The 21,408-nt window shown below is 41.1% G+C and overlaps 1 protein-coding gene across 5 annotated transcripts in view; it reads right to left on the reverse strand.

The window, feature by feature from the left end:
- The window catches only part of ccdc149a (coiled-coil domain containing 149a), a 168,086-nt gene that overhangs the window by 69,622 nt on the left and 77,056 nt on the right, over positions 1-21,408 (reverse strand). For all 5 annotated transcript variants that reach the window (XM_041195894.1, XM_041195885.1, XM_041195875.1 and 2 more), the window contains exons 7-8: positions 14,934-15,006; positions 11,101-11,185 (exon numbers count right to left, since the gene is read on the reverse strand). In XM_041195894.1, coding sequence (XP_041051828.1) covers positions 11,101-11,185; positions 14,934-15,006 — 158 coding nt within the window. The remainder of the gene's footprint in view (positions 1-11,100; positions 11,186-14,933; positions 15,007-21,408) is intronic.

Consider the following 21,408-nt stretch of genomic DNA (forward strand, 5'->3'; position numbering starts at 1 on the left):
CTGTGAGGAGGATGCAGAGATGCTTCAGTGTGGTTTGGACAAGCTGAGTGAGTGGGCAAATGCATGACAGATGCAGTATAATGTGGATAAACGTGCGGTTATCCATTTTGGTCACAAAACCAGGAAGGCAGATTATTATCTGAATGGCTATAAATTGAGAGAAGGGAATGTGCAACAAGACCTGGGTGCCCTCTTACACCAGTCACTGAAGGTAAGCATGCAGGTGCAGCAGGCGGTAAGTAAGGTAATTGGTATGTTGGCCTTCATAACGAAAGGATTCGAGTACAGGAGCAGGTGGATGTATTGCTGCAATTACACAGGGCCTTGGTGAGACCACACCTGGAATATTGTGTTTTGGTCTCCTTATCTGAGGAAGGATGTTCTTGCTATAGAGGGAGTGCAGCAAAGGTTTACCCAACTGATTCATGGGATGACGGGACTGACAGATGAGGAGAGATTGAATCAGTTAGGAGTTCAGAAGAATGAGGGAGGATCTCACAGAAACCTATAAAATTTTAATAGGACTAGACAGGGTAGATGCAGGAAGGATGTTCCTGATGGTGGGGGAGTCCAGAACCACGGGTCACAGTCTGAAGGTACGGGATAGACCTTTTAGGACTGAGATGAGGCGAAATTTCTTCACCCAGAGAGTGGTAAGCCTGTGGAATTCGCTACCACAGAAAGTAGTTGAGGCCAAAACGTTGTATCTTTTCAAGGAGTTGTTAGATATAGCACTTTGGGCAAAAGGGATCAAAAGATATGGGGAGAAAGCGGGAGCAGGCTATTGAGTTGAATGATCAGCCATGGTCTTAATGAATGGTGGAGCAGGCTCGAAGGGCTCCTATTTTCTATGTTTCTATGTTTCTGTCTCCCAGTTTCCGCATTCTCTCAGCTTTTTTCTAATTACATTCAGCAAATTTCTTTGTTCATTCACTCTCTTCAGCACTTCATCATTTGTTACTTTTTCTGTTCAGTTGATCCTTTCCATTTTCCTCCAAGCCCACACCTCAAAGCTATTTTAGTAAGTTGGTCTCCTCTTTCCGTAAGATCAAAGTCTCACATCCATACAAAACAACACTCCAAATCAAGCATTCTACAAGTCGCTTCTTGAGTTGTTTATTCAGGTTTTTAGTTAGCAACTGTCTTACCAAATACAGCCTTTCCCACTGCCATCCTTCTTATTTATTTGTTGTACCCTTCATCTACAGATATTATGCTTCCTAAATATATGAATCCTCGCATCTATCCTGATTCTCTTCCTTTTATGAATATATGAATATTTCTTCGTGATTTTGGGATAAGTATCACCTTGGTTTTGCCAATATTCCCATACATTCCAAAGTTCATCCCTGCTGTTACTAGGCTATCTATTAGTTCTAGTAATCCTTCCTCCATGCTTGCTACAAGTGTTTTGTCACCTGCAAATCTAACTGATGTTATCATTTGCCCCTGCAATCTTAATGCCAGATTCTGTGTCTTCAAACACACCTTTGATCATTGCTTCTGCGTAGACATTGAAGACGGCTGGTGATAAACAACACCCTAATTGAACTCTTCTTCCAATTACACATGGTTCCAACTCCCTATTGGTTACTCTCACTGTTGTTGTTTGTCCCATGTACAGATTTCTTATGATTCATCCATCTCTCCAGTCTACTCCAATGCATGTCAGCACTATCAAGAGCTTAATCCTGTCAATCCAATCAAATGTTTTTCCAAAATCTACAGAACATACATATCAATCCTGTCCAAACTCTAAAATTATAATGCTGATTGCTTCTTTCTCCCTCTTCCTCCCTGGAATCAAAACTGGTCATCTCCGTCTTCCCACTGAACTCTCTTTGTTCCAACTCTCAACACAACCTTCGACGCATGGGCAATCAGACTAATTATACAAAAGTCAGAATATCAGCTTCTTTCTTAGGATGATTTTTATTGTCTGCTTAAAGTCCTTTGGCCACTCTCCTGATATATAAACATCTTTGCACAGCTTGGTAAACATTGATGTTCTTTCCCCTGTTGTTAATCAACGCTGCAGGCATTTCATCTATTCCCGCCACCTTTCCAGTTTTTATCTCATTTATTGCTGTTCTTATCTCACTCACTAGTATTTCTGGTCCAATGAAATCAATGTCAACATTACTCTCTTCTTCTGGCTCAAGCATTTCAGATTTTTCATTTTTTGAATTTAATTCTTCAACATGCTCCTTCTATTTCTGTCTGGTTAACAAACCCCAATAAAATAAAACACCTTCCTTTTTATCGATGGCTGTTCTTTTCAATCCTTTATGCTGAGTGCCACTAATCTTTGTTTTTCCACACAAAAGGTCTAACCTTCCTAGCTTATCCAATTCTTCAAGTATATCACACTGCTATTTTAACCATGATTCACGAGCTTTTTCTGTTTCTCCTCTTAACTCGTTCTGCGATTGTCTGTATTTCAGCTTGCCTTCTTCAGTATTGATATTCTTCCATTTTCTCTGTTCTTCCATCTTTCGCAACATTGCGGTCGTAAACTATGGTTTCTTGATCCTTTTTCCTCAAAAATTCTATTTGCCCCTCCTTCCTTGACAGATTATTTAATCTGTTTCCATTGCTCATTGGTGTTGTTGGTATCCTTCTCTTCTGCAGCTAGTGTTTCATTTATTTTTATTACAAATTCTTCAACTGAGGGAATTCCAGTTGACAGACCATAAGACATAGGAGCAGAAGTAGGTTCTTAGGCCAATTGAGTCTGTTCTGCCATTCAATGAGATCATGGCTGATCTGATAACCCACAATTCCACTTTCCTGCCTTTTCCCCATACCCCTCGATTCCCCTACTGATTAAAAATCTTGTCATCTCAGCCTTGAATATACTTAACAACCCAGCCTCTACAGCCCTCTGCAGTAAAGAATTCCACAGATTCACCCTCAGAGAAGAAATTCTTCCTCATCTCTGTCTTAACTGGGTGATCCTTATTCTGAGATCATGCCGGCTAGTTCTAGACTCTACCATAAGGGGAAACAACCTCTCAGCATCTACCCTGTCAAGCCCCCTAAGAATCTTATATGTTTCAATAAGGTCACCTCTCATTCTTCTAAACTCCAATGGGTACAGGTCCAACCTACTCAACCTCTCCTCATAAGAAAATCCCTCCACACCCAGAATCAACCTAGTGAACCTTCTCTGGACTCCCTCCAATGCCTATATATCTTTCCTTAGATATGGAGACCAAAACTGTTCACAGTATTCTAGGTGTGGTCTAACTAGTGCTTTGTATAGTTTTAGCAAGATTTCCCCATTTTTATAATCCATTCTCTTTCAAATAAAGGCCAACATTCCACTTGCCTTACCTATTATCTGCTGAGCTTGTATGCTGGCTTTTTGGGATTCCTGCCTGAGGAAATCCAAATCACTCTGTGCTGCAGCTTTCTGCAGTCTTTCTCAAATGGAATAATATTCAGCCTCTCCATCCTTCCTGCCAAAGTGCATAACCTCAGATTTTCCCACATTATGTTCCATCTGCCAAATGTTTGCCCACTCTATATCCCCCTGTAGACTCTTTCTGTCATCCTCATCACTTGCCTTCCCACCTATTTTTGTATCAGCCACAAAATTGATGATAGTACACTCACTTCCCTCATCCAAGTCATTAATATAGATTGTAAATAATTGCGGCCCCAGCACTGATCCCTGCAGCACTCCACACGTTACAGGTTGCCCTCCTGAAAATGCACCCCTTATCCTAACTTTCTGTCATCTATTAGTTAGTCAGTCCTCTATTCACGCGACTATACTACCCTCAACACCATGGACTATTAAATAGCCTTATGCGTGATACATTATCAAACACCTTTTGGAAATCCAAATATATTACATCTTTATATATCCTGCTTGTTACCTCCTTAAAGAATTCTAATAAATTTGTCAGGCATGATTTCCCTTTCATGAAGCCTGCTGACTCTGCTTGATTATATTATGTATTTCCAAATGCTCTGCTATTACATTTTTTATAATAGACTCTAACATTTTCCCAATGACAGACATCAAGCTAACTGGGGAGGTGGTATCATAGTGGTCTTGTTGCTGGACTAGTATTCCAGAGACCCAGGGTAATGCTGTGAGGACCTGGGTTCAAATCCCACCATGGCAGATAGTGAAATTTGAAATTCAATTTGAATTGAGTTCAATAAAAATCTGGAATTAAAAAGTCTAATGATGACTATGAAACCATTGCTGATTATTGTGAAAACCCACCTGGTTCACAAATGTCCTTTAGGGAAGGGAAATCTGCTGTCCTTATCTGGTCTGGCTTACATGTGATTCCAGATCCATAGCAATAGACTCTTAAAAATACCCTCTGAATGAGAGCAATGGGCAATAAATGCTGGCCTAGCCAGGGATGCCAACATCCCATGAATGAATAAAAAGTGGCCTCCAGTTACCTGTTTTTTGTCTCCCTCCCTTTTTGAATAAGGGCAGTTGGCAGTTTTCCAATCCTTTGGGACTTTTCCAGAATCTGAGGATTCTTGGAAGATTACAGAGGAATTCTTGAAGGCATATAACTCCCTCCTCAATGATTTCCTTCATGGCAAAGCATTAGCTCTAATGGCCTGCTTCAGCTCTGCAGAAGTTGCTGCTGTCAGAGGTGATTTCTTACGTCTCTCAACATCGTAAGGTCAGATGTGTGATGCTTGCTATTGGTATCACTGTAGCCCAGTACTACCTATCACAATGGTCAAGTTGTCTGTGACTAAACTGACACCACAGTGGAAGGCAATGGTGAACAACTACTGAAAATAGCCAAGAAAATGTTTCAGGATGGCATCAACACAAGTAAACAACAATGGCCTGGACATGAGCCCCTGTCAAAAAACACATGATGTTGACTTTGGCAAGGGAGGGAATGAGGCCTCCAGCTACCTATCCAGCGAAATCCTCATATATACAAGCTTGGTAATATCAAAAGAATAGGAACATGGAATGTAGGAACAATGAATAGGAAAGGAAACCTAAAGCAAGAAATGGAAAAGGAGAAGGCGACTTCATGAGTGCTGAAATGAAAATGATATACTTGGGAGGAGAAGAAAAGGAATGGGGAATAGCATTAGTGCTAGGCAAGGAAGCTGTGTGAGTGAAGTGAAATGTGATTCAGATAGACAGATGCTAATGAAAGTAAAGGGGCAACCAGTGGACATTACCACCATTCAGGTATATATGCCCACAAGAGAATATCCAGATGAAGAGTTTGATGAAATGTATGATAGAATTGAAAAACTAATCGAGCAGGAGAGTGGAAAGAACTAAGTGATTGTTATGGGAGATTGGAACAGTTTTGTTGGAGAAGGACGAGGCAATGAAGTAGTGGACCATATGGTCTTGGAAATAAATATGAGGAAAGCCAAAAACTGGTAGATTTTTGCAGAAAAACAGGAATCATGAAAACGAACACATGGTTTAGGCATCATAAAAGATAACAATATACATGGGAAATGTTTGGCGATACAGGAAGATTTCAACAGGACTATATAATTGTAGGATAAAGATACTGGTATAGCAGTTAAGAACTCAAAAGCTCAGCAGGAAGGCAACATAGAATCAGATCATAATTTTGTGAAAATGGTAACCATATTCCAAATGTAGGTGATCCAAGGTGGAATTCATTTATTTCTTTCAGCCTTCTCTCCGTTCTTCCTTTTCAAATAATAATCCAACTCCCTCTTGAATGCCTGACTCCACTACACACTCATGCAGCGCTTTCCACATCCTAACCACTCACTCTGCGAAAAAGTTTTTCCTCGTGGTGCAATTGTTTTGTCAATTACTTTAAATCTGTGCCGTCTTGTTCTCCAATGGGAACAGGTTTTCCCCATCTACTCTGTCCAGGTCCCTCATGATTTTGAATATGTCTATCAAATCTCCTCTGTTCTCCAAGGAAAACAGTCTCAACTTGTCCAATATATCTTCATAACTGAAGTTCCTCATACCTGGAACCATTCTTGTGAATCTTTTCTACACACTTTCTAATGCCTTCATACCTCTCCTAAAGCGTGGCACCCAGAACTGAACATGCAATACTCTAGTTGAGGCTGAAACAATGTTCTATACAGGTTTAACATAACTTTTTTGCTTTTGTACTATTTGCCCCTATTAACAAAGCCTCGGATACTGTATGCTTTATTAACTGCTCTCTCAGCCTGTCCTGCCACATTTAATGATTTATGCACAGAAACACCCACATCCTTTAGAATTGTCTCATTTAGTTTATGTTGTCTCTCCACATTCTTCCTACCAAAATGAAGCACTTCACATACCTCTGCATTAAATTTCATCTGCCACTTGTCCACTCATTCCACCGACTTGTTTATGGGTGGAATCATGCCACAATTGCATTAAGTGCAGTAGCGGGCATGAAAAACATTTTACCTGCTGGCCACAATTGTGGGTTTTCACACCATATTGTCCGCTTCCCACCTTATTAATTATGCGGCCACAGGAAATGCACTGTCTCACCGGTGGGCGACCTCTGAATTGCCCACCACGCCATTACCTCACATTTCCTTTTTCCAGGTGTCGTATCTAAATTGCAGCTGCGCATACAGTTCTCAATGCTTACAGCCCAGCACTGCTCCAGTGAAGACATGGACCTGAAGGCCAAGAAGAGTTCAGTGACCTGTCACTGAAATGCCTTTTGGAAGCCTGCCGTGATGTCCTCCACCCCTGCTCTGGCTGCAGGTCGTTCAGAAATCTCACCACTCCAGCTTGGGAGGCAGTGGTAGTGGAAGTCAGTGCCAATACTGCACAGAAGAGGTTGACCATCCAGTGCAGAAAGAGGGTGAATTATCTCATCTGTGCCGCCAGGGTAAGGTAGCTATCTCATCGCTCTAAACTCAAACACTCACAAGGCCATCACACGTTCACTGGCACCTCACTCACTGCCAGTTCAAGGGATATCATCACTTACTCTCTTACACACACCCCCATCTCCATCTGGCTTCATCCCCTCTGGAGACTGCGTCCTCAGCCCTCACCACCTTCAGGCCACTTGCACAGATCAACATGTGCCACAACACGTACCCTGGAATACCCCAGTTCCCCAGTACAGCCCTCACCCTGCAGCCTCTTCCCTTCCCTGTGGCCACTTTCCCCCCTCCCCAAGCAAACCCTAGCCCTGCAACAGTTGAAAGCCTTATGCTTTACGGTACAGACCTGCCATTGAGCCCTGCTAAAAAAGATGTGCTGCTACCTCTGAAGCCTGGTGCTGATAACTGCGAGTGCTACCTGAAGCAAGTTAGGCAAACAAACCTCGAAGTCCCGAACGAAGCGCAGCTTGCCAGGTGCACACTGCTTTTAGTACAGTTGTGAATCACACCAACGTGCCCGGAAGTTCCAGCTTCGGGGTGGGGTGTGGGGGGAATGATTACAGTGAGCAGGGCTTACAATGAGACGCTAAAGTATTGAAATTAGATTCCTAATGTGTGGTGGCAGGAAACATGGCCCGCATTGACAGGTGGAGCAGACGATCGCAAACTGGTTTTATGATGACATGAAACCGATTTTTGGCCTTCTCACCATATTGTCTGCTCACACCGCCAAACACACCTGACGCCAACAGAAGTGGAGAATTCAGGCCTACAACTTTTTGAAGTTCTACACTATCCTCCTCACAGGTCACACTGCTTCCAAATTTTGTATCATTCACAAATTTTGAAATTGAACCCTGTACACCAAGGCCCAGGTCATTAATATATTTACCAATGACTTGGATAGCACAACAGAAAGCAACATATCCAAGTTTGCTGATGGCATAAAGATTGGTGATATAGTAAGTAGTGTAGACAGGAGCATAAAATTGATATTGATAGATTAAGTGAATGAACAAGATGTTTAATTGGTTTCTGATATAACAGGGGAAGAAAACCAAAAAAAAGTCAACTGTTACAAAGTCATTACAGTTCCATTACTGGGGCTGAAATCTGTGAAATGCATGGCATTTTTCCCCTCCAAATTTTTCTCTAATTAACCTTCTTTCCCTGGAGGTTGCGACTCATGCTAATGTGAAGTTGCACAAATGCCAATGACCTTCCAACAATGACCATTCTTTATAAGTGTTTTTACAGAAGTGGGAAGATATTCAATTGTGGAGCACCATAGACATGGCTGATCGACTCTTCAAATGATGTAAACTCATATAAAGTCTACCCTTGTTAATTCAAAGTCACATTATGCTCAAAAACTTGAATCATACAGTAACTTGAATTAAGCAATGTCAATAAAACAACACAGGAAGCATATCGTGAATGAAAATAATTCAAATAAAATAATGTTAAATGAAGAAAAGCTGACACTATAAGCAGGGATCAGTGGATGATGATCAGGACAAACTTTCTTAATCCTGAAAGTTCAGGGGAGAATTGGGTCTAGTTTATAAACAGTTATCTCTCATTTAGAAAATTACAATGTTAATTTAATAACATCAAATATAGACAGGGACATGTTTTTCAGAAAAGTACTAAATGATCATTCTATTGCATGGTTCTTTCCTGGAATATTCCTTTTAGCCCAATCTTATTTTAGTTCTCTGCATTCACATTATGCACTACCCATAGGTCAATCAATACAATCTTCACTGATATCTCTTAAATACAACTTATTACTATTATCTGCCTGCATAAAACAGCAAGAAATTTAATTTAAATGCATTACTATCACTGCAATGTAATTCCCTAAAACCACAAAGGACAGAAACTCAAGTTATTAGTGAGATGGGACTATGCCAATCAACAATCTCCAAGCCAGTTAAAACTCCATTCCACCGGCCACCAATTACTGAGAAACACAAACCCTTGATGAAGTTGGATGGATAGACTTGGATTATGAAGCACGCTATTTCAGATCCAGTACAAATCCTATTGCAGATTCGATGTCACAGCATCTGCAGCTCAAGAAATCCTGCAGGGTTGGTCAAGAGGGAGGGGTGGGGAGGTGGATTTGAATTTCTCATAGCATTATTGGAACAGGTCTAACTTCATTCTCCCCAGTGATGGAGCAGAGGTATATAGCTTCATTGTGAGAGCCAACATTTGACCATGGTTAGAAAAAAAGAACTGTCATGAAGATTTCAATTATTTTGACATTTATGGTCAACAAGAGTGACAAAGAAAACAGTAAGATTGTGGAGAATTGTCAGTGTAAGGTGGAATGTTATGATCAAGGAAAAATACATGAAAATATTCTGAAAGAGCTAGACAAACATGAAGGGATGACAGGGATTCCAATGGAGTCAAAGGCCGGGATTCTGTCAGGCCAATGTCTTGCCCACGGGTCGGAGAACTGGCGGGGAACCCCGGTCAGTTCTGTGGCAGGCACCCAATGGAATCAAGGAATTTGGGGACATAAGTGGCCACCTTCAGATCTTGCCCGCAGTTGACATCCTCAGCAGTGAAGACCAGATCTCCAAGGGCTACTGGCCAAAAAGAGGCACCAGCAGGAGCAGAGGAAACTGGCAGCAGTGCACCTACCAGCGGTCCCAGACCAAAGGTGAATGAAGGCAGAATGGGGATTGTGGGGTAGGGGTCATGGGAAGGAGAGGGCGGGGGGGGGTCAGAGTCAATGGGACGGGTGTGGCTTTCAGCAGCACCCCCCACCCCCCCACCCCCTTTCCCGATGCTGGGGGTCTTCAATCCAGCACAGAGTGCCTGACTGCAAGGACACCTCCCCCAATCCCCAACAGGCTGCTGTCAAACCCAGCTGGGTGGACTTCCAAGGGCACAGGAAAACCATGTGACCCCATTTAATCCATGAGCCACCATTAAATTGTGATGGGTTCAAGGATAATGGATGTCAACTGGCTCATTAATCAGCCTAACTGACACCCCACCTGCAGCAGCTGGGAATCCGGCATCAGCCCCTTCCGCCCACTGACTTAATTAGAGAGGTTTTGCCGCTGACGTGGGGCCTCACCTGCAATTAAGTGAGCCTGGCCCCCATGTTTCCCACCATGATGAGCTACATTAAAACATGCCCAAGATTTCTCATTGGCTCAGCAAAGTTATACAGTGATAACATAATCTGACAAGTCCCAAGTTTGATCCCCAGTGCTGTTAGCTTACCTCAAAGAGGTGACAGTAGGGGCACTATAATTAGTCCTCAATTCCCTGGGTTAGCGACAGAGGAAATTATCTAGGTTCCTGCTCCTGATTACTATCCTGTGACCCACACTGAAATTGCACAAAGTGAAATTTTGGATGTGGATAGTATCAGGTTTGGCTGAGATATCATCTATAGTAGAGTAGCCAACATACACTGTCAAACATCACTTGGATAGCAGTTAATTCACTGAGGTGCTTCGCGGCAATTGGTACCAGTGAGCCACTACTACAAAAAGGCTAAATACAACATAAGAGAAGAGAATAGAAAAACAAAATTGAACTAAGTTTACTTTGGGAGTAACATACATCAAATCGGTCACACTTCCAAACACAAATGATTGCTACTCCCAGTTCACAACACTTGCTTAGTCTCAGTCTAGTCTAATTTAGTCTGGAAGCTAGCCTGACTTCCTGGTACTGATTCATTCAATTATAGGTCTTGTAGCCTAACAGGGAAACCTCATAGCAGGGATCTGTCCATGTAAACTCTATCCAACTTCCTTAAACTTGATGAAATTATCTGCAAGAGTAATTTTGTCTATGCTAAGGAGTTCAAGGATAATGGATGTCAACTGGCTCATTAATCAGCCTAACTGACACCCTGCCTGCAGCAGCTGGGGATCCCGCATCAGCCCCTTCCGCCCACTGACTTAATTGGGGGGAGGTTTTGCCGCTGACATGGGGCCTCACCTGCAATTAAGTGAGCCTGGCCCCCATGTTTCCCACCAGGAGCATTTGGCGAGTTTTATAATGTGCTGGGTAGAGGGCTTCCCTGATCAATGTAAATCTTCTGATTCAGTTTACATTAATGCATCATTTCAAACCTGTAGTCCGAATTTTGAAGTAGTGGTTTGACAGAGTTGGTGGAATAGTTCAGGTACATGGGATAATGGTGGAAGACACAATCTAACAGGAGTGTGAAAAATGCTTTTTCTAACAAGCTCCACTGCAATGGGCCTATCTCACCTTGTTTAGCAGAAAGAACTCCTGTAAGTGCACTACTGCTGCTCCTTCCACTCGACTTCAGGTGCTTTTTACGCTCAAGAGCATTCTATGTGAAACAGAAATTATGAAATGATGAGGCAAGGTCATTTTTTAAATATTAAAGAAAACCAGGCCCCTCTAATCTCAACACAACAGCATCGCCTGATTCATCATGTGATGAATAAAGGTTAGGTGAGATCAGTTCATTATGATTGTTAATCTCAATCAGCACACTTAGCTCATTAGAGTTAGAAATACACAGGCAATAAGCAATTTATATTTCAAAATAACAGAGAAGTAGAAGAACATATTCAATGCGGTGTCCTAACAGAGAAGAAACCCATTTTTAAAATATTTTAAGTCCAACAAAGAACAGTACAGTTACTGCATTACCACAAGGAAGAGAGGTGGCCAAACACAAATCAATTTCTTCCTCACAAGGAGGAGGATGAAAGCTGGGCTAGAAATACCTTATTTCTTATATTATCTACCTGCGAGTGCAACATCATTTTGCGTTTGATAAAAAGGAGCACAGAGAACAATAAAGAAGTAATACGAAATTTATCCAAAACATTGGTCAGCCCAGATGGATTCAAATACATTTTTTCTTGAAAGCTCAAATGCAGGTAGGTAAGGCCATAAATAAATATAGAATTTTTGGTTTTATAAATGAGGCACATCATATTACACAAGTAATAATTAATTTGTACAAGACATAGATTCACCCACAGTTAGAGGAACGTTTGCAGTTTTGAGTACTCCTTTATAGAAAGGACATTAAAGCCATTGAGAATGAACAATGTAGATTCAACAGCATGGTGCCAAAGTTGGGAAACCATAGTTATGAGATGAGATTTGAGATACTGAAACTATTTCCACTAGAACAGAAGGGATAAGAGAAGATTTAATAAAGAATTTTTAAAGTATGAAGGGTCTGATAGAACTAAAAGGGAAAGACTACTTCCTCCAGTTGAGGGATCAGTGAGAAATCATCAATTTTAAGTTACCACTAAGAGAATCTCATGAGGAATACAGTTAAACAGAGAGTTTTTGAGCATGGAATGCTTTATGACATGGAACAGTTGATGCTGAAACCATTATAACTTATAAAAGAAAAATGCTTAAATGGTGACATTGATATGAGGGGCTGATTGATTACTTGTGTGCTTTAACTTCTATAGTTCTATGAATGTCACTGGTGGGAGTCCTTGCAAAACTTTTAATGACCAAATGCAGTTATTGCCTGTCAAAGAATTATAACAGAAAGCAGCCAAAAGTTTGAAGAAAGAAAAATTAAGGGAGCATTTAAAAAGTAAAATTGCCTATTTGCTGGATTGAATAAATGTCATTATTGCTTTCTGTGAAATCGTGCCCTCTAAATATGACTAGGCTGCAGGATCTGATTTTAGCCATCAGAATCACAACTCAAGGCCAAAATAATAAGTCCAAGGCCAGACTTTTGAGAGAGGTTGCAGTCTTGTTAAAAACATTAATGAAATTATTAAAAAGCAAATCAACTGGTAAGCACAATAATGTCATTTAAAAAACATTTTTGTTCTTTATTTAAGTCCTTATTTTGGACAAAAGGCACAACATCTTTAAAGATTTAAGAATAAAATGGATAGATATATCTTGCACAGTTGTATAGTATTAAATTTAAAGAAATACTGTACAAATTTGCAAAGATTAAAGGCAGGTCAGAAGATTGGTCAAATTTTAAGAACCAGCAACGAATGACTAAAAAAATAATAATGAGGGAGAAAGAAGAGTATGAGGGAAAGCTAGCTAGTAATATAAATGCAGATAGTAAGAGTTTCTACAAATACTTAAATAAGAAAAGAATAACTAAACCTAGCGTTGGTTGTCTGGAGAGTGAATTTGAGGAATTGATGATGGAAAACAAGGAAATGGCAGAGGCATTGAACAGGTATTTTGTGTCTGTCTTCACTGCAGAAGATATAGAAAACTTCCCAAAGATGCTTGAAATTCAAGAATAGGATGGGGGAAACTTAAAACAATCACCATCATTAGGAAAAAGGTGCTGGGGAAACTATTATACCTAAAGGCTAACAAGTCCGCAGGACCAGGTGGCCTGCATCCTAAGGTCTTAAAAGGAATGGCTGCAGAGATAGTAGATGCATTGGTTGTAATCTTTCAAAATTGCTTAGATTCTGGAAGGGTCCCAAAGGATTGGAAAATAGCTAATGTAATACCTTTATTCAAGAAAGAGGGAGGCAGAAAGCAGCAAACAACAGGTCAGTTAACCAAACATCTGTCATAGGAAAACTGCTAAAATCCATTATTAAGGAGGTCATAGCAGAGACAACATGGATTTGTGAAAGGGAAATTGTGTTTAACTAATTTATTAGAGATATTTGAAAAAGCAACAAGCAAGGTGGATAAAGAGGAAGCTGCAGATGTAGTGTACTTGGATTTCCAGAAGGCATTTAATAAGGTGCCACATCAAAGGTTACTACACAAAATAAGATTATATGGGTGAAGGGAGTAATATATTGGCTTGGATAATGAACTGGTTGACTAACAGGAAGCAGAGAGTAGGAATAAATGGGTCTTTTTCAGGTTGACAAGTGGAGTGCCACAGGGACCAGTGCTGGGACCTTAACTATTTGCAATCTACATCAATGATTTGGATGAAGGGACCGAGCGTATGGTTGCTAAATTTGCCAATGACAGCAAGATAGATAGAAAAGTAAGTTATTAAGAGGTGGTGGAGAGTTTGTAAAGGAATATAGGCAGGTTAACTGAGTGGGCAAAAATTTGGCAGTTGGAGTATAATGTGAGAAAATGTGAACTTGTCCACTTTGGCAGGAAAAATAGAAAAGCAATATGCTATTTAAATGGAGAGAGATTGAATAATTTGGTGGTACAGAGGGATCTGGGTGTCCTGGTACCTGAATCACAATAAGTTAATATGCAGGTACAGCAAGTGATTAGGAAAGCAAGTGGGATGTTGGCATTTATTGCAAGGGGAATGGAATATAAAAGTAAGGACATTTTATTGCAGATGTACAGGGCCTTGGTGAGACCACATCCGTGTGTAAAGTTTTGGTCTCCTTTTTTGAAAAACGATACAATCGCATTGGAAGCATTTCAGAGAAGATTCACTCCTGGGATGAGGGGCTTAACTTATGAAGAAATCTTGGACAGGTTGGGCCTATACCCATTGGATTTTAGAAGCATGAGAGGTGATCTTCCTGAAACATAAAAGATCTGAGGGGTTTGATAGGGTACATACCAGGAGGATGAGAGAGAACCGAGGACACAGTTTAAGAATAAGAGGTCTACCGTTTAAGACGGAGATGTGGAGAATTTTTTTCTCTCAGAGGGTTGTTAGTATGTGGAATTCTCTTCCCCAGAAAGCAATGGAGGATGGGCCATTGAATTTATTCAGGGCAAGATTTAGACAGACCTTTGTTAGGCAAGCGAGTCAAGGGTTATTGGGAGCAGATGGCAATGTTGAGTTGAGACACAACCAGATCAGCCATGATCTTATTGAATGGCGGAGCAAGCTCTAAGGGCTGAATGGCTTATTCCTGCTCCTAAGTCCTAAGTTTCTATATACCAAAGACAACTACATTGTTTTTTCCTAATAGGTGGCAATCAGCATAGTGGACATTTTATGGTCATAAACCTTAGTAAAAATGCATAAGGTGCATTCCACACTAAAGGATTAGCAACACTGAGGCAGAGTTTAAAATTTGAGCTGATTACAATATATATTGATTATTGTTTTCTGCTGATGAAATAATGAGAGTCTTAACTCTGGTACATTAGCATGTTACAGCAAACAATACCTTATATTTAGAAATGTTATTTTTAAGGATGTTGACTTCTTCTTGGATCTGCTTCAAATGTTCATGCAGATACCTGGAAAATAGAAAAAGATGGAGAGGTAGCATTTGGCTTTGCTCCTACTCCCTAAGGTCAAAGCAGATTGTCTATCAAAACTGGACTGAAGACACTATAAGGCAGACTTTCTGAATTTATGATGTCCACAGGGAGCTTTTATTGGAGGGCATGGACAGAGCACCTGTGACATCTTCAATCATATGTAAACTTGTCCCTCATCAAAATCAATGACCATATTCATGCTCATTCATTTAGTATGATTAGGATGACTTGGACTGACATTTAGAAGTTTGATTTTGAATGACATCACCAACAATAGTTTTTATTTATACACTGCTGGAGTCCGAGCCTGACCTGCAGACAAGATCTATCAAAGAGCCAGATCAGCAGACAAGATTGATCAGAGCGACAAACCAGCAGGCAAGATCTATTGCAAGGTCACACTGTTAAAAAAAGACTCACTTTGCATGACCTCTGGAAATCTCAAAGCACTTTATAGCCAATCGTAGAAACACAGAATGGTTACAGCACAGAAGAAAGCCACTCAGCTGATTGTGTCTATGCTAGATCTCTAAAGGAGCAATTCACCTTGTGCCACTCCCCCGCCTTTGCCCCGTAGCCATGTACATTCTTCCTTTGTAGATAACAATCCAATTCCCTCTTGAATGCCTTGATTGAATTTGCCTCCACCACACTCTCAGGCAGTGCATTGCAGATTCTAGCCACTCGCTGAGCGAAAAAGTCTTTCCTCACATGGCCATTGCTTCTTTTACCAATTACCTTCAAATCTGTGCCCTCTGGTTCTCGACTCTTTCATCACTGGGAAAAGTTTCTCTCTATCTACTCTGTCTAGACCTCTCATGATTTTGAATATCTCCATCAAATCTCCTCTCAAACTTCTCTTCTCCAAGGACAACAGTCCTAACATCTCCAGTCTATCTAGGTGAGTGAAGTTCCTCATCCCTGGAACCACTCTCACGAATCGTTTCTGCACCCTCTCTAATGCCTTCACATCCTTCCTAGCGTCTGGTGCCCAAAATAGGATGCAACACTCCAGTTGAGGCCAAACCAGTGTTTTATATAAGTTTATCATAACTTCCTTATTTTTTTATTCTATGCCCCTATTGATAAAGCCCAGGATGCCATATGCTTTATTAATTGTACTCGCAACCTGTCCTGCCACCTTCAATGATTTTATGTACATATACACCCAGGTATCCCTGCTCCTGCATTCACTTTAGAATTACCCTTTATTTCATATTGCCTCTCTGCATTCTTCATACCAAAACTTCATACTTTTTTGCATTAAATTCAATCTGCCGCTTGTCTGTCCATTCCACCAACTTGTCTTTGTCCTTTTGAAGTCCTATGCTATTCTCCTCTCAGTTCACAATACTTCTAAGTTTTATATTGTCTGCAAATTTTGAAACTGTGCCCTGTACACCAAGTTCTAGGTCACATTTTAAAATTATCAACCGGATTAGACAAAGTCAACACGGATTTATTTGGAGTTTATTACTGGAGTTATTTGAGGATGTAGCTAGCAGAATAGATAAGGGGAAACCAGTGGATGTGGTGCATTTGGATTTTCAGAAAGCTTTTGATAAAGTCCCACATAAGAGGTTAGTGTGGAAAATTAAACCACATGGGATTGGGGGTAATATATTGGCATGGATTGAGAACTGGTTAGCAGACAGGAAACAGAGAGTAGGAATAAATGGGTCATTTTTGGAGTGGCAGGTGGTGACTAGTGGGGTACCACAGGAATCAGTGCTTGGGTTCTAGTTATTCACAATATATATCAATGATTTGGATGAGGGAACCAAATATAATATTTCCCAGTGTGCTCACAGCACAAAACATGGTCGAAATGTGAGCAATGTGGAGGATGTTAAGAGGCTTCAAGGCAATTTAGATAAGCTGAGTTGAGTGAGCAAATACATGGCAGATGCAGTATAATGTGGATAAGTGTGAAGTTATCCATTTCGGTAGGAAAAACAGAATGGCAGAGTATTATTTAAATGGTGATGTACAAAGCAATCTCGGTGTACTTGTACACCAATCACTGAAAGCAAGCATGCAGGTTCAACAAGCAGTTAAGAAGGAAAATGGTATGTTGGCCTTCATTTCAAGAGGACTTGAGTACAGGAGCAAGGATGTCTTACTGCAGCTATACAGGGCCTTGGCGAGACAACACCTAAAGTATTGTGTGCAGTTTTGGTCTCCTTACTTAAGAAAGGATATGCTTGCCATAGAGGGAGTGCAGTAAAGGTTCACCAGACTGATTCCTGGGATGGCAGATTTGTCATATGAGGAGAGATTGGGCCGACTAGAGTTTAGAAGAATGAGGGGGATCTCACTGAAGCATATAAAAGTCTGATAGGGATGGACCGACTGGAGCAGGGATGATGTTTCTTCTGGCTGGGGTGTCTAGAACAAGGGATCACAGTCTCAGGATAGGAGTAGGCTATTTAGGAAAGATGAGGAGAAACTTCTTCACTCAAGAGGGTGCTGAACCTGTGGAATTCTCTACCACAGAGGGCCGTGAAGGCCAAATCACTAAATATATTTAAGAAGGAAATATATTTAAGAAGGAAATAAATGCATTAAGAGGTATGGGGAGGGAGCAGGAGTATGGCGTTGAGATAGAGGATCAACCATGATCATGCTGAATGGCAGAGCAGGCTCGAAGGGCTGAATGACCTACTCCTGCTCCTATTTTTTTTATGTTTCTTTATTCTTTCATGGGATGCTGGCATTACTGACAAACCCAGCATTTGATGCCCATCCCTAATTGTCTTGAACTGAATGGCTTGGTAGGCCATTTCAGAGGGCAGTAAAGAGTCAATCATATTGTTGTGGTTCTGGATTGACATGTAGGATAGACTGGGTAAAGATGGCAGATTTCCTTCCCTAAAGGACCTTAGTGAACCAGATCTTTTTTTTATAATAATTGATGATAGTTGCCATGGTCACCATTACTGAGACTAGCTTTATATTCCAGATTAATTAATTGCACTGAAATTCCATCAGCTGCTTTGGTGGGATTTGAACCTGTGACCCAGAGCATTAGCCTGAACCTCTGGATTACTAGCCCAGTGACAATACCATTACAACACCATCTCCCTCTATCAGGAAGGGCAGGGGTCCTAATACCGATGCCCTCGGGAATTCTACTATCAACCTTCTGCCAATTCAAAAAACAACTGTTAGTCACTACTGTTTCAGTCACTTAGCCAATTTCACATCCATGTTGCTACTGTCTCTTTTATTCCACTCCAATTAACTAAACAGTTAAATACACTTAAAACTAAAAAGAATCTTGAAATAATTTTTATCTATACATAAATTAAGACCAAGATATGGCAGAGTACGTTTTGTTTCTGGACTGCATTATATGGGAGCTTGTGTATGGAAGAGGCTGTCCGAAGTGAAGACATCTACAGTGTTGAACCCCTCCAACTCACTGAGCTCGACTGTGCATTGTGGACAGTCCAATATATAAAAAAGGGGGAAGAATATCTGGGCAGTTTGCTCCAGACTTCAGTAACACTTTGTAGAAAGATGCAGATTCAGAATGGTGTTGGTATGATCAACAGAGAAGAGCAAAGGGAACCCAAGGGAGATAGAGAATGAAGATCTGCAGAAACTGATCCTAAGTACTTACTGCCTGTGAGCATAAGGATACAAACTTTCCGAAGGACAGACTAAATGATGACCTTGGCATCTTGGTGCAAAAGGCTATCATAGAACCATAGAAAAGTTACAGTGCAAAAATAGGCCATGCAGCCCATCGTGTTTGCGCTGGCCAAAAAGAGAAACTAGCCACTCATTTTAATCCCACTTTCAAGCACCTGGTCCGTAAGCCTTGCAGGTTACAGCACTTAAGGTGCAGATCCAGGTATCTTTTTAATGAATTGAGAGTTTCAGCCTCAACTGCCAATTTAGGCAGTGAATTCCAGATGCTCACCACCTTCTGGGTGAATAAGATTTTCCTCATGTCCCCTCTAATTCTTCTACCAATCACCTTAAATCTATGTCCTCTGGAAATTGATCCCACAACTAGGGGAAACAAGTCTTTCCAGTCTACCGTATCTAGGCCCCTCATAATTTTATACACCTCAATTAGGTCACCTCTGTTCTGCGGAAAACAAGCCTATCCAATCTCTTCTCATAGCTGCAATTTTCAAGCCTTGTATATCTCCTCTGCACTCTCTCCAGAGCAACTATGTCCTTCCTGTAATGTGGTGATCAGAACTGTACACAACATTCCAGCTGTGGCCTAACCAGTATTTTATACAGTTCCATCATTACGTCCATGCTTTTATATTCAATACCTCACCCAATAAAGGAAAGCGTTCCATATGCCTTTTTGACCATCCTGTCCACCAATCCTGCCACCTTCAAGGACCTGTGGACATGCACTCCAAGGTCTCTCACTTCTTCAACCCCAAATGGGAAACTGTTTCCAGGTTGGAAAGACGTAAGTTGGAGTGCCACAAGGATCAGTCCTAGGGCCTCAATAAATGTGAGGTTATCCACTTTGGTAATAAAAAGAGGAAGATAAGTTATTATCTGAATGGCTATAAATTGAGAGAGGAGAATGTGTAACGAGACCTGGGTGTCCTCGTACACTAGTCACTGAAGATAAGCATGCAGGTAGTAAAGAAGGCGAATAGTATGTTGGCCTTCATAGCGAGAGGGTTCGAGTACAGGAGCAGGGATGTCTTGCTGCAATTATATGGGGATATGGGGAGAAAGTGGGAGCAGGCTAATGAGTTGGATGATCAGCCATGATCATAAAGAAAGGTGGGGCAGGCTCGAAGGGCCTGCTCCTACTTTCTTTGTTTCTATGCTTGCCTCTTCACTACCCTGCACCTCAGCTTCTATTTAATACTTTCACTTATACCAGAACAAAACCTATTTTTAACCATTTGAGTGTAAGCTGGACCCATTTCAGATAATCTATGCTTCAGTGTCAATGGCTTCTGTTATTTAAGCATGACATTTATGTCTTTATAAAACATCACTCCCTGACTGAGATATTCAAGTGGGAATGAGACGGTCAAAAGGAAGTCAAAAGAAAAATTTGTTTTATTGTGAGATGTGACCTTTTAAAGCAGAAAGAAAGAAATGGCAGGATTTGAAAATGAAGTTTAAAAATAGTACACTAGCTATTTTTCCTGAGCAGATGCAAAGTTAGAAATTAAATAGGAGAATGTTTGGGAAAGGAAAGAAAGCTTTTCTGAGAAATGGTTCCATAGAATGGTGGAATGGTTGCAGCACAGAGGAGGCCATTTGCTTTACGTGTCTGTGCTGACTTTCTGGAAGGGCAATCAGCTAGTTCCACTCCCCCATCCTTTCCCTGTGATCTTACAATTTTTCTTCTCTTCAGCTAATGAGCCAATTTACTTTTGAAAGCCACGATAAAATCTGCTTCCACCTGTGCAATCCAGACCTAATCATAAGAATGTTTTTCCTCATGTCACTCTTGGTTTTGTGTGTCAATGATTTTAAATCAATGTCCTTTGGTTCTCGACACTACTGCCAATGGCAAGAGTTTCTCCCGTGAAAGAATAAAAAAAATCTACCAGCTCCCATGGTGGGATTTGAACCCAGGCCCCCAAAGCATTAGCCTGGGCCTCTGGATTACTAGTCCAGTGACAATACCACTACACCACAATCACTACTGGTTGGTTGTAGGGAAATGAAGAAGTGCATTGACAGAGAGGAATGCCTGCACCTGCAAACTAATTTGGTGTGAGGAGTGATGTGTAGTAGTTGGCACATGAGGGTGCAGTTGAATGTGCCATTGTACTTACCTTTTCTGACCTGATTAGTTAAACTACTCTCAAAAATGAATCCAGCATGGCACCACATTTCTGCTGCTAACCTACTCATCAATATTCAGACCTGCCTTCTTGGTCTCTGAGTCAGCCTTTACCTGCTGTCGACGGGAAGGGTATCTCCCTACAGGGCCCCTACACACCACAGTATCAGGCTTAAGGAGGAATTTGTGAACAGCATTTGTACTCCCATCACTGCCATTCACTAATACCATTGCTCTTGCCTGTCAGCCAGCTTAGACTGCAGCTGCCTACGATGAGGCGCTGTAATCCAAAGTCAGGACTTCTATGACCAGAGCTGCTCAAACTCATCCTCTAAGGCCATCTACAGCCTTGCCACATTGGAAATCTAATAATACAGCTGTTTCCTCTGTTCCCCCACCTGTTCAACACTTCAATTGTCATCTTTACCCTTTACCAGTTACCCTTTAAACAGTTCAGCTGAAATAGACTTGAGTGGATCACCAATTGGTTGGGAAACTTAGAAGTCAGGTGTAAATGCTGTGGCTGGATTAAAAAGCCATTAACAAATCCTCTTCAGATATTTCTGGATTCCCCATGCAATATGGGTTCT

The sequence above is a fragment of the Carcharodon carcharias genome, chromosome 1, assembly GCF_017639515.1.
Source record: "Carcharodon carcharias isolate sCarCar2 chromosome 1, sCarCar2.pri, whole genome shotgun sequence".
NCBI lineage: Eukaryota > Metazoa > Chordata > Chondrichthyes > Lamniformes > Lamnidae > Carcharodon > Carcharodon carcharias.